This window comes from Labeo rohita, unplaced genomic scaffold (assembly GCF_022985175.1).
Source record: "Labeo rohita strain BAU-BD-2019 unplaced genomic scaffold, IGBB_LRoh.1.0 scaffold_1838, whole genome shotgun sequence".
Lineage (NCBI taxonomy): Eukaryota > Metazoa > Chordata > Actinopteri > Cypriniformes > Cyprinidae > Labeo > Labeo rohita.
The window spans coordinates 1-13607 of record NW_026128042.1 but is presented as its reverse complement, the minus strand read 5'-3'; the positions used below and the strand labels follow the sequence as shown (position 1 = coordinate 13607).

The window sequence follows — 13607 nt, the reverse complement described above, 5'->3', positions numbered from 1 at the left end:
GAATCACTGCTGCGGCAGCGAGAAGTGGAATTTAGCATGACATCAGCTGCAAGGGAAGTGGGAGAGATTATTGCTGTGGAGGCGAGAAAGAGTTTTAGTATACCTGCTCTTAGACCAGTGGAGGAAATCACTGCTGCGGCAGTGAGAAATGGAGGTTAGTATGACGTCTGCTGCAAGAAAGGTGGGGATGCTGGAAGAATGGAGGCTGGGACGGTGCAATGAGAGCTGCTTATATAGGCGTGTAATGATGATTGACAGGACTGAATGATTAGGCTCCTCCCGAACCTACGTTTAGAACTTCATTTAATGCCACAGATTAATGGGCAAATGAATTTATCAGAGACAGAAATTCAACAAAAACACACACACACTTATATTTGTGCACGCAACTTGAGTCGATCTGTGAAATGTGTGGTGAATGTTTCGTCCGTTTCCTTCACTATTATCAGTTCATTTATTCTTTTATTAAACAAGATGCACTTCGAAACAGTCTCTAAATCTGCCAAAATGGGCTGTTTCGGTACTGAAATTAAGAAATTACGTTTTTCTAATGCACTTTGTTTGATTTACAAGTTATAAAAATAAAAATTAAAGATTTTGTCCTTCTCAGATTAGTACTCTTGTGAGAATGGCAATGACTTTTTCCATGGAATCATTGACTTTCGAAATTTCTGGTCCACTATCCCTAAACATAAGACACAGTGATTTTGTAGCATTTGTTCACTGCAGAGCAAACTAGCAGACTTGCACAGTCTTGTTTTTGACTTGAGCTTCTCACAGTGACGTGACGAAAGATAAAAACCCTCCCATTTTTTTTCATTCTTGTTCATTCACGATGCATCTACAAACGTCCGCTGTTCTTCTTTTCATTCTTCTCACTGGAGGTACATTAAACATTATTATTTAATATATTTTGTAATGTAAATACAGATGTCACTAAAAATCTTTGTCATATAAGGGTTTTCTCTGGACTGTTATGACTGTTGGGGGGAGGAAGATCCTTGTGAACAGACGACATGTGATTCTGTAAATAAGACGTGTACAACTAGAAGACTTGTACAATATTATGGTAAGTGTAGATTTACTGTTTTGAAGGTAAAATTTTGGTAGCATATCACTAGACATTGTTGAAGGTATAGCATGACATACCAAACAACATTGACTTCCTCAAACCGTCACTGACCCATATAAGAGGTACAGAAGTGGTACTTCATCTGCAAATGTGCCAACTTTGGTTTCAAAAGCAGGAGCGTTTCTAGGATTTTAAAACATCCGGGGCTGATGCCAAATCATCAGGGGCTAGTGGTGTTGGGTGGGAGCTAATGTCATGCTCACATAAGATTTTGTTAGACACAGGGGTCCGGGGCATTAAACTGAAGGTTAAAGACTCACAATATGAACAATAGTAAATAGCAATCACTGCAAATAGCAAACATATCAAAGTATTATAACAAAATTATAACTTTACAAAAATGTGTTAGACAAATAACATAATAAATTTGAAGATGTATTTATAACTGTAGCAAATATACAGTTGCATGCAAAAACAGGGCCCTATTTTTCCCCCAGATTTCGTTTTTTTATATATATATATATATTTTTTTTTTTATTCCGTTTTTTGTTTTGATTTTTCTGGACTTCTTTTTAATGGTTAAATTAAATTTTATTAATCAAAATGTAATTAATCATGTGTAATTAATTAAAACCATGAATCTTATATGATTTACCGTCAATTTCAAATTTGAATTTAAATTTATCAAAAGTTAAGAAAAAATACATGTTTAGGACCCCATGAAATGTTTTTTTTTTCACCTGACGTTTTATTGTTACCAAATATGTTTTAGCATGTCTGTTTATTTGAATGCATAAAAACAACTTTTATTTGTTTTTACATTTATTTATTTATTTTAAATGGAATTCTGTGTTGTTGTTTTTTCTGGTTATCAAATGAAGGTATAAAATATTAAATAAATTGATCTTCTAATGAAAATGATATTTTATTTTTGACAAATAAAGGGGATTTACTATTCAAATTTAAACATGGAAGAAATATTGTGTGAAAAAAATTGTAGAATTTTTTATTAATTAATAGTAGTAGTCGTAGTAGTAGTTAGGCACGTACATTATTGAATGGTTAATAAAGTTAAACCAAACTTTTACTTTGACGGGTTGCCGTGAATACCTGTAAGTTTCTGTGTGTATATTTGACGCATGTTTTACTCAAATGAAACAGTGAAATGCTCATGAAGTGACTCTCAGAGCAGTTTTGGCGATGTTGTTAATGTATTTATGTCCTCATTTAGTGAAACGGCTGCAGCCCCGATTGATTAGCCCTAGCGACGGGCTTTCACATTATCAAACTATTTTTGTGTTGATTATCATTTTTGTGATAACTAACCTCATTGTTTAATGCACTATAAACCAGAGCTACTCATTTATTCATTCGTTCATTCATATCTTAGGTGACACAGTGACTGAGAGAAATGGTACAGGATGTGTATTTCTAGATCAGTGTGAATCCTGGTCCTTTAACAAAATCTACGACAAGATTTCATGGTCTATCCAGTGCTGTGACACCGACCTCTGCAATGAACAAGTTGGCCCAGGTATCATCTTTTATTTGATTCCTTATCCTTACCAAAAAGAAGTACACTTCAAGTTTATTTTATTAAGTTTACTTGAGTAAAGTTCAAGTATATTTTTAAGTATACTTTATGTGGAAAGTATACAAATATCAGTGCACTAGTAGTATACTTGTAAGTGTACTATTTCAATTCTTCCTGGTACTAAATTGGCTCACTTTCTAGTATATAAATGTATACTTTTAACTATAGGTATAACAATAGTAAACATTAAGTACACAACTAGTTTACATCTTTGCTTTTAGTTTGTACTGCAACTATAATAAAAGTATAGATAAACTGATAATCTATTAATGAAATACTTGTAGCATTTTTAGTACACTTTGAAGTATAGTCTCAGTAAACTACTAGATTAGTAGTTTTATACTGCAAATATACTTGTCTTATCTTTAAGTGAACTTAACATCATACTTTAAGTATACTACTATATGCATAAAATGCAAGTGATTATGTTGGGTGTTGTTATGTCAGAGCTACGGAGAGATAAACTGTTGCTACTCTGAAACAAATAAGGTGAAGAACCTTATTATGCATCAAACAAATATGTGTAAGATTTGTTATCAACTGCAATCAGCGTAATGTAATACCTAATGTAAATTAGAAAATCATATACTGATAATATACAACAATGCCAAGGTCTCTGGAAGAGGTTTGGAAGTGATATTTACATTGTCTGTGGTTGAGTGAGCAGTCCGGTGGCGGCGACTTCTTCCACTGGTTGGGCTGGTGGCAGTACAGTGGGTAAACAGCCTTGAAGATGAAGCGCTGTAGGATGCTGATCTCCTGGAGCACCAAGGGTCCTAAGATCTGAAACATGCAGATGTGGCCCTGGAGTAGGTGCTGAAGGTGCTTATCTTGGAACACGCAAGCAAAAGTACCTGAAGTGAAGGTTTGCTCACCGGAGCTTAACCTTGTTGCAAATGTCTGTGTGTCCTCTGCCTCTCCGGGCTAGAGACTCAGAACTTGGTCAATCCGCTTTGTCTCCCTTGGATGGAGACTCAGGACGCTGCATCTGCTGCTGTCTCGCTGGACAAAGACTCTGAACGTAGATTATCTCTTTCCTCACAGGCTGGAGGCTTAGAACGTGGTCGTATCTGTTGCTGCCTCAAAAGCTGGAGACTCGGACTTGGTATCTGTTGTTGTCACACCCTTGTGGGTCGCAGACTCAGAATGAATGTGATCTGTTTCTGTCTCTTCCCTTCCAGGACTGAGACTCAGAACAAGGAGTGTCTTTTGGAAGGGTACCTTTATCCCTTTCCGATGAGGAGATTGCAATTTGGCGCTGCTTTATTTCCGTGCTGTGATTGGCTGATTCTATCAGGGAGAGGTGGATTTGTATAGATCTCCATGATCTCTCTTTGTTTCACCCAATGCTGCTGCATCTGGAGGTCCAGGTTTTATGGTTGGTCACAGGCCAAAACCTAAGGAATCATTCTGGGTGTAAAACAGAACTGCATAGGAAGTTCTGTCCTTCCCTGGCTTCTCCTTGCCCTCTAAGAGATGTCTGGCTGTTGTCCTGGCATCTTTATCTGATGGTGTTGGACAGTTTGCTTATGTTAGCTCACCAAGATCCAATCAAAATGTAGCAAACCTCTATCCAGTATTGTGGTCAGGGAGGAAAACCGGAAAAATGGTTCATTTAAAAGTTGGTTGTTTACATAACTAAATTAGTAGGTTTGATGACAAACTTGATGTTGGCTTGACAAAGCCTTGTTTGAAAGATTGTACTAACTTTGAAAAGTTTGAATTTGGAGGTTTTCTTAGAAAAGACTGGTAAAAAAATTTTCAACATTTTGCTAGTGCTTCTAGAATTGTTTTAGAATTTTGCTAACATGATTTAACACATTGCTAACATGTTTCTAGCACACTTTATTGCATTGTTAGCATGTTTTAGTATGTTCCTAATGTGATTTAGCACACTGCTGGCATGTTTCTTGCATGACTTTTCATGAATCTTGTCAAGCCAACATAAGTAAGATTTGTCACTATTTCTATTTCTAGTTGATAATTAAAAAATAAGCCTTGTTTAAATAATCTTCGTGTTGATTATAAATGTACTTTTTCTTTTATTAAAACAAGATGTTCTTTGAAACAGTCTCTAAATCTGCCAAATGCACTTTGTTTGATTACAAGTTATAAAAATAAAAATGAAAGATTTTTTCCTTCTCAGATTTGTACTCTTGATGAGAATGGCAAGCAATGTTTCACTTGTCATGAGGAGGACTGCTCAAACACAGTCAGTTGTCGGGGGAATGAAGACTACTGCTTTACTGGCTACGGTACGAATTTACCAATGAAATGTTTTGTCTAGTCAACATTTTTTCTTCTCTGTTCATCTCTGTACTTCTGTATTTCCACTATTGTCTGAACTCTGTACAATGAAGTGACCAGTTTAGGCTGTTGTGGTTGTTGTTTATTACTTATTTTTCCTTTCTTTTCACCAGACCCACTGATTATGAAAGGATGTGCCTCTAAGTACATCTGTGATGTTGAACCAGATTTATTACATGGTGTAAACATCACATGTTGTTCAGGGAACCTGTGTAACAGTGTTAAGAGTGTCACTCAGAGCTTCCTGTTCCTCTGCTGTTCTCTGCTCTCCTTCATCCTGCTGCACTGAATCCAGCAGCAAAGACCCTCCACATCAGACACAATTTAATTAATTACTGTGCATTAAAAACAGAAGCATTAATTTTCTGAAATCATTTGGTTATCTTTTAATCCATAATATAATAACAAGTGGTCTAAAACAATGAAATTGCAAGATCATGTTTTATTTAACAATTGAATATAAATAGAACAACAATTCTTAACATGGTTCTTCATGGTTAACACAAACTTTTGTAGTTCATACCAACTAAATAATATAATTTCACAAGTGGTCTCAGACTTTTGGACCCCACTATGCATATTGAGATGATGATAATGTTTAAAAAAATAAATAAATAAATAAATAAATAAAAAATAAGAACTTCATATGTATGGCCCAGTGCTGCAGTCCAGATGAACCCAGGACTTTGACAGTGAATTAGTTGATCTCTTTATTCAGCAAAATGCAGCTGTTCTCATGAATAACTTCATTATTCATGCAAATTACTTAGTAATTCTGACCAAAACAGAAATAAAAATAATAACCTGATGTTTTTATTACCGTAATGCATGGAATATAATAAAGTCATGTTGTCTTCTTTAAGCCATGAGAAATGAGTTGTTTTATGTATCCAGCAGGAGGCAGCATTTGATCATGCATTTTGACTTGGAAAAATCTCTTCAAAATCAATGTTTTTTTTTTTTTTTTTTTTCTAGTCTGTTTGCATGGATATAAGTACTTTAAAAGGGTCTGCTTTTAAAATGGCAACTTAAACACAAAACTAAGCAAAGCTTACTGGCTTACTGCTACTGCTTTGAAATATATTCACTTAGGTTTGTTTATAAAAATAATACCAACATATATATATAGAGAGAGAGAGAGGCTAGAGTGAGGGAAAACGTTTTTTCTGTGAAACAAACGTTAAGCGTGTTAGAAAAGTTATCATAGTTTTAGTAACAATGACATAAATTATAAACAAAGTAGAAAAAATGTCCAGTGTTATTAGATTTTTAACAAAAATGTAATTACCCCCCCAGTCTGACAAAGCTATTTGCTTTAAACATTTACAGCTAAATCAGAGTACAAACTTAAAATAAAAATGTTTTTTACAGTCTGTGATCTGGAGCCAAGTATCTGAATCAGGAAGTTGGTCATCAGTGACAAAAGATAAACAATTTCTGTTCTTGTTCCGTTACAAGATGCATCTACAAGCCTCCGCTGTTCTTCTTTTCATTCTTCTCACTGGAGGTACAGTAAACATTTATTAGCATATTATTTAATATATTTTGTAATGTAAATACAGATGTCACTAAAAATCTTTGTCATTTAAGGGTTTTCTCTGGTCTGTTATGACTGCTTGAATCAACAAGGTCCTTGTGAAGAACAGATGACATGCAATTCTGTAAATAACAGCTGTACAAGTAGAAGAGAAGTAGAATACAATGGTAAGTGTAGATTTACTGTTTTGAAGGTAAAATTTTGGTAGCATATCAATAGACATTGTTGAAGGTATAGCATGACATACCAAACAACATTGACTTCCTCAAACCGTCATTGACCCATATAAGAGGTACAGTAGTGGTACTTCATCTGCAAATGTGCCAACGCTGCTTTGGTTTCAAAAGTATATTAATATACTTTATTATATATTTGATTATGACTAATAAGTTTGAATGACACAATTTGAGCTTTCCTTGCACAGTACTTTCACATTATCAAACTATTTTTGTGTTGATTGTCATTTTTGTGATAACTAACCTCATTGTTTAATGCACTATAAACCAGAGCTACTCATTTATTCATTCGTTCATTCATATCTTAGGTGACACAGTGACTGAGACCAATGTTACAACATGTGCATTGCCAGATGAATGTGAATCCTGGTCCTTTAACACAGGCTACAAGAGGAGATCACATTCTATCCAGTGCTGTCACAAAGACCTCTGCAATAAACAAGTTGGCCCAGGTATCATCTTTAATTTGATTCCTTACCCTTACCAAAAAGAAGTACACTTCAAGTTTATTTTATTAAGTATACTTGAGTAAAGTTTAAGTATATTTTTAATTATATAGTATATAGTAAGCATACAGATATCAGTGCACTAGTAGTATGCTTGTAAGTGTACTATTTCAATACTCCTTGGGACTAAATTGCCCCAATTTCTAGTATATAAAATGATACTTTTAACTATACTTTAAGTATGACAGCAGTAAACTTTGAGTACACAACTAGTTTACATCTATGTTTTTTGTTTGTACTCCAACTACACTAAAAGTAAACTTACAGGTATACTGATAGTTTGTATACTGATAAACTTATAGGTATATTGATAATTGACTTGTTAATTAAATTCTTGTAGCATTTTTAGTACACTTTGAAGTATAATTTGGATTAGTAGTTTTATACTGCAGTATACTTGTAAGTTTTCTTAAGGTATACTACTATGTCCCTATTTAGGTACTAATTTGTATGTGTTTTGTTTTATGAATATCTGAATATACAAAACATCAAAAGAAAGAACAGGGTATCTGCTTGTAAACAAAAATATTTGATTCTAGCTTCATGCATTCTTTTTATAAACACTTTAATGTGGGTAAGTGTGGAAAGAGTTTCTGATGATTTGGCAAGTAATTTACATCCTCTGACTATTTTGCATGGTTCATTTAAAAGTTAGTTGTTTCATTTTATTGCAGCAATTCTATGTATATTTGGGTTTTTTATTTTTCTTGGCTATCTTTTGCAACTGAGTTGAAAGGGGTTCAAAAGCTGTTTACATAACTAGATTAGTAAAGTTTGATGACAAAAGGTGCATTCAAGCCAGTGGCGCCTACTGGTCTGTCAAATAGGGGAAGCTCGTTTTCGGCTATTACGCTAGGTAACTCTGTAAAAGTGAAACAAGGAATGTGGTGTATAATTGTGTGAAATGTATGATGAAAATCAAGCAATTTCGCCAAGCAAATATAAAGAAATAGGTTGCAGCAGTTTTTATTTCGGCTGAACTTGAGAAATCCGCGATGGGACTGAGAGCGAATAGCTTCAGCGATTCCTTATAGTACAAAATCGCTGTCAGTCAAAAGGAGATGCAATCTTTCGACAGACCCTCCAATCATCACGCTGAAGCTCGGAGTCCAGGCCAGCCCACTCCTCATTTGCTGAGATAGGGCCGATTGCAGAACAGCAGAACCATACGTCACAGCAGTCACACGGCAGCAACGCTGCGGCAGCAGGCTCAGACGGTAGTGGGCGGAGTCTCCGTCGCAGATCGGAAAAGGGTGAAAATAGCAATAACCCAACAAACATGAGACGTCCACCCGACGTGCAGATCATGTCTATATTCCGACAAAGACGTTGAAATGACGTCGTTTGGACTACTTTTGCTCAGTGGGAAGTGATCAACTTATATTTTTTCTTGTCCTTTTCTTATTTTTAATGTTGTTATTGTTATTTGAAGAAAAAATAAAAATAATTATGAACACCAGAATTTGCTCTACTTATCTTTGTGGAGCATTTCAAAGTTAAAGCTGTTAATGTTTAGTCCGTATTATGTATATGAGTGCTCGCGCCTGTTTATATATACACATATATACATACACGAAATTACTATTAACCGTAAGATACAGTTACACTATTAACTGTAAGATACGATATGTGTGTGTGTGTGTGTGTGTATGTATGCATGTACATACATACATACAGTATATTACAGTTAATAGTGTAACTGTATCTTACGGTTAATAGTAATTTCGTGTATGTATATATGTGTATATATAAACAGGCGCGAGCACTCATATACGTAATACGGACTTAACATTAACAGCTTTAACTTTGAAACGCTCCACAAAGATAAGTAGAGCAAATTCTGGTGTTAATAATTATTTTTATTTTTTCTTCAAATAACAATAACAACATTAAAAATAAGAAAAGGACAAGAAAAAATATAAGTTGATCACTTATTGCTATTTTCACCCTTTTCCGATCTGCGACGGAGACTCCGCCCACTACCGTCTGAGCCTGCTGCAGCAGCGTTGCTGCCGTGTGACTGCTGTGACGTATGGTTCTGCTGTTCTGCAATCAGTCATTATTGTGGGGCATTTGCTCCTCATTCAACCCCAGAGACGCTGAGCGTCCGTGGGCGGGACATAATCGCAGCGTTTATCCAATGACCGTCTAGTTTCAAAGCACTGAAAAAAAACGTTCAAAGCAGCCGCATTGAAGTCAATGGACGCTGGGCTTCAACGGGGAAATGCACTGTGACGCTACGGGAATGTATGAGAAGAAAATCAAGTCAGCCGACCTGCTATATCTAACTGATTCTGAACGAACTCGCCTTTGAGATGAACGTTTTCTAACGCATTTTTAGTCAATAAAATGTTAATACAATAGTACATAATTTGACCATTAATTTTGTGACATTATAGGGGAAGCTGAGCTTCCCTTGCAGTCTTAAAGAAATCGCCACTGATTCAAGCCATATCGGAATTCCAGTAATTACGCGATTCCAACTTGTAAAAAGTGTTCACGTCCTCATAGAACTCTTAATTACAACACGTAATTACAACTTGTGAAGTGGGAGTCTTCTGAGAGCTATGACTTGTACCACATGACCGCTGTACGTGACCAACGTATAGGCCCCTGTCTGGGCGTTGAGTGTTGCTGTAGAAAAGCATTAATCCGAGTCTGAGGACGTAAACATTTCCAAGTTGAACGTCACATGTTGTCATCTCGAAGTTACAGTAATTACGACATGCCGTGAATGCAGCATAACTTGATGTTGGCTTGACAAAGCCTTGTTTGAAAGTTTGTACTAACTATGAAAAGTTTGAATTTGGAGTTTTTTTTCTCAGAAAAGTCAGGTAAAATATTTGAACATTTTGCTAGCATACTTCTAATTGTTTTAGAATTTTGCTAACATGATTTAACACATTGCTAACATGTTTCTAGCACACTTTATTGCATTGTTAGCATGTTTTAGTATGTTCCTAATGTGATTTAGCACATTGCTGACGTTTCTAGCATGACTTAGAATCTTGTAAAGCCAACATAAGTAAGATTTGTAACTATTTCTAGGTGATAATTGAAATAAGCCTTGTTTAAATAATCTTCGTGTTGATTATAAATTAATTTTTTTTTTATTAAATCAAGATGCTCTTTGAAACAGTCTCTAAATCTGCCAAAGACGGCTGTTTTGGTAATGAAATTAAGACAAATTAATGTACTTTGTTTGATTGTTTTGTACAAGTTATAAAAAAAAAAAAAAAGAAAGATTTTTTCCTTTTAAGATTTGTACTCTGATCAGAATGGCAAGAAATGTCACACTTGTCATGAGGAGGACTGCTCACACACAGTGAGTTGTCGGGGGAATGAAGACTTCTGCTTTACTGGCTACGGTACGAATTTACCATTTATTATTTTTTGCCATGTTACCTCTGCTTGTTTTTATTTAGTACTTATTTTTTTCTTTTTTTCCCACTAGAGCCACCGATTTTGAAAGGATGTGCCTCTAAGTACTTCTGTGATCATGCATGGAATTTATCTCGTGTAAACATCACATGTTGTTCAGGGAACCTGTGTAACAGTGTTAAGAGTGTCACTCAGAGCTTCCTGTTCCTCTGCTGTTCTCTGCTCTCCTTCATCCTGCTGCACTGAATCCAGCAGCAAAGACCCTCCAAATCAGACACAATTTAATTAATTACTGTGCATTAAAAACAGAAGCATTAATTTTCTGAAATCATTTGGTTATCTTTTAATAATAACAAGTGGTCTAAAACAATGAAATTGCAAGATCATGTTTTATTTAACAATTGAATATAAATAGAAAGACAATTTTTAACATGGTTCTTCATGTTTTACACAAACTTGTGCAGTTCATACCAACAAAATAATATCATTTCACAAGTGGTCTTAGACCTTTGGACCCCACTATGCATATTGAGATGATAATAATGTTTAAAATATATAAAAATTATATATAAAAAAAAACTTTGACAGTGAATTAGCAGATCTCTTTATGTAGCAAAATGCAGCTCTTCCCATGAATAACTTGTTCTGATAAAATAGCGCGCAGCACGCATATGAGCAAACGTGACGTGTGCTCGGGGCGGTGCTAAACGCTGTTGGCCAATGAATTGGGGTGATGGTATAAGGCAGACCTGGGCATTGTACGGCCCCCGGGTCACATCCGGGTCTCTGGCTATCCTTGACCGGCCTGCGTGAGTTAATTGTTTAATTAAAAGTCAATCGCAAATATGTGTAATTATGTGCATGCAATACAACCACACTGCTTTTATTTTCGAAGTGCTATTATTATTATTATTATTATTATTATTATTATTATTATTATTATTATTAACGATTACGTCCGTTCGTGTAACCGTATCTCAGGTGTGTTTGTGATCATATAGCTTTCAAAAAATGTGAGTTTGCCGTTAGCAGTAAGAGATTCTTTTTTCTTATTTTTGTCTAAATATTTTTCTTCATTACACGTCTTGTTTGGTCTAATTTCGTACCACTGCATGTTACAAATAATGTACTTTGTTAGTCTTATTCGCATATGCTAGCATTTTTATAAATATGTGTAAAATATTATATATTCAGCATATTTTACTTAACCTATTTTGTACCTAATTATTTAATTCATAGTAATTAAAACAGATTTTATTTTTTTAAAGCGACATCTTGATGGACAACTAATAATGATAAACAAGCGCCATCAGTCCGTTAGATCATTTTAAAATGTCAAATAGCCTTCAGTTTATAAGTTATAACTGCATCTGTCTCGGATGTAGACTGATCAGGATTTATTTTAATAAACCAACGTTTATGCGGAGTGTGGGATTCACCTAATGCATGACAGAAAAGCGTCCGCGCGATCACTTGTATTTTTCCTGATAATGAAACTAATTTAATTTCTGTAAACTCAAAATAACAACAAACGTTGCTTTTGTAAAATAATGAGAACAAACAGGACGAGCTTTCTCCCATCTGTCTCTGAACCGCGTCGCAAAAAAAAAATAACAAACTCATCGTATGACTCTCACATACATGAGAAATACATCTATAGAAAGTTTAAAATGTCTACTTTTAAACAAACAAATTCAAAACGAAATCAAACACCCCGATTATGTCATCTGTATGAAGGTTACATTTCTCTCTAAAGGCGTCTCCGTTTCATACGGATTTCCGTAGTCGGATAAATTCCGATTTTACAACTGTCACGTCTGTAACATTGATTTTTTCCTCAGAAACAAAAAACGAATTTATAGAAGAAAACGAAAAAGGTATATAGCCTATGTTTTGTGAATTGCCAACCTTTCTCCATCCGCCAGATATTGTTGTTTACTGATACTTTTCTCAGGGTTTTAGAAAAATATAAATAGATTGTATAAGTTATTGTTAATGAATACACTCTATGAGAATTTATGTTTCAGGTTTTGACTGCAAATGTCACGTCCATAATGCTGAAACTGTGTGATGCTAATCTTTGAAATACTTACTTTTCTGTACGAAGTTGTGATGGTGGTTTTTGAAACACTGCAATATTTTTTAAACTGTTTTTTGTGAATGTTCATTAAATAGTAATATAAATACACATTCGCATTGTTTGATTGTAATGTTTCATTTAATGTTTATTTATTTATTTACTTATTATAAAGAGATATAAAATATATTGTGCAGAACTGAGTTAAGTGCATTGGTCCGGCTCTCTGCAACCGCTCAAGTTTATCATGTGGCCCCTTGGGAAAATTAATTGCCCACCCCTGGTATAAGGGCTTCAGACATTCGTCACACCGGAGGTGTTTCCCATAGCGATGACGCAATCGCATCATCTCCTTACCTTTTCAGGGAACCAAGGTAACCGAGACCTTTATGCTTATCTTAAACGCCAATTTGTCACTGTCTTACACTGCCTTATAGATAACCGTAAGTCTGACATATTTATACTTAAAGCCAAAAAACTTTAATTTTGATTTCATGGGGACTTGAAGTTAAAATAGTTATATTATTTAACAAATTTTCACAGAACTTTAACAGCTTTGAAGTACGTGTGGATTTTAGAAGCAAGCGCTAACAATGTGACAGCGGCAATACTGGTCTGGCCTATAATACAGCGTTTTTGGTTGTTTTTGCGGAAAAAAACATGTGCTGTTCGAAGCTGTGCTCCTATATCCTTAGTAAGTTTGGATCAATAAATTTTGAATGACTGCTAACTATGTGACATTTGAACCGAGGCATTGTGATAAGAAGTGAACCAGATGAAGTTGTTAACGTAGAAATCACAAAACCAGCGACAAACGAAGCCTCACTTTCTCTCCAGTCCCATGCGAGATTCACTTTGTGTGTCGGTTCAAACCCCCAGATCTGACTTACTCATTTA

At 35.0% G+C, this 13607-nt stretch overlaps 1 protein-coding gene across 3 annotated transcripts; it reads left to right on the top strand.

Annotated features, from left to right (window-relative positions):
• Positions 1-773: 773 nt before the first annotated feature.
• Positions 774-12832, top strand: LOC127158989 (urokinase plasminogen activator surface receptor-like). Of its 3 annotated transcripts, XR_007826334.1 has the most exons (9): positions 774-884; positions 959-1069; positions 2463-2606; positions 4813-4921; positions 5087-6480; positions 6564-6677; positions 7055-7198; positions 10513-10620; positions 10707-12832. XR_007826334.1 is itself a non-coding variant. In XM_051101942.1 (5 exons), the coding sequence occupies exons 1-5, from the start codon at positions 836-838 to the stop codon at positions 10877-10879; spliced, it is 588 nt and encodes a 195-aa protein (XP_050957899.1). In that variant the 5' UTR covers positions 824-835; the 3' UTR covers positions 10880-12832. The 3 variants fall into 3 exon arrangements, 2 of the variants coding, with proteins under 2 accessions (XP_050957899.1, XP_050957900.1); XM_051101942.1 differs by lacking the exons at positions 959-1069; positions 2463-2606; positions 4813-4921; positions 5087-6480 and having other exon boundaries at positions 824-884; XM_051101943.1 differs by lacking the exons at positions 774-884; positions 959-1069; positions 2463-2606; positions 4813-4921 and having other exon boundaries at positions 6342-6480.
• Positions 12833-13607: the final 775 nt, after the last annotated feature.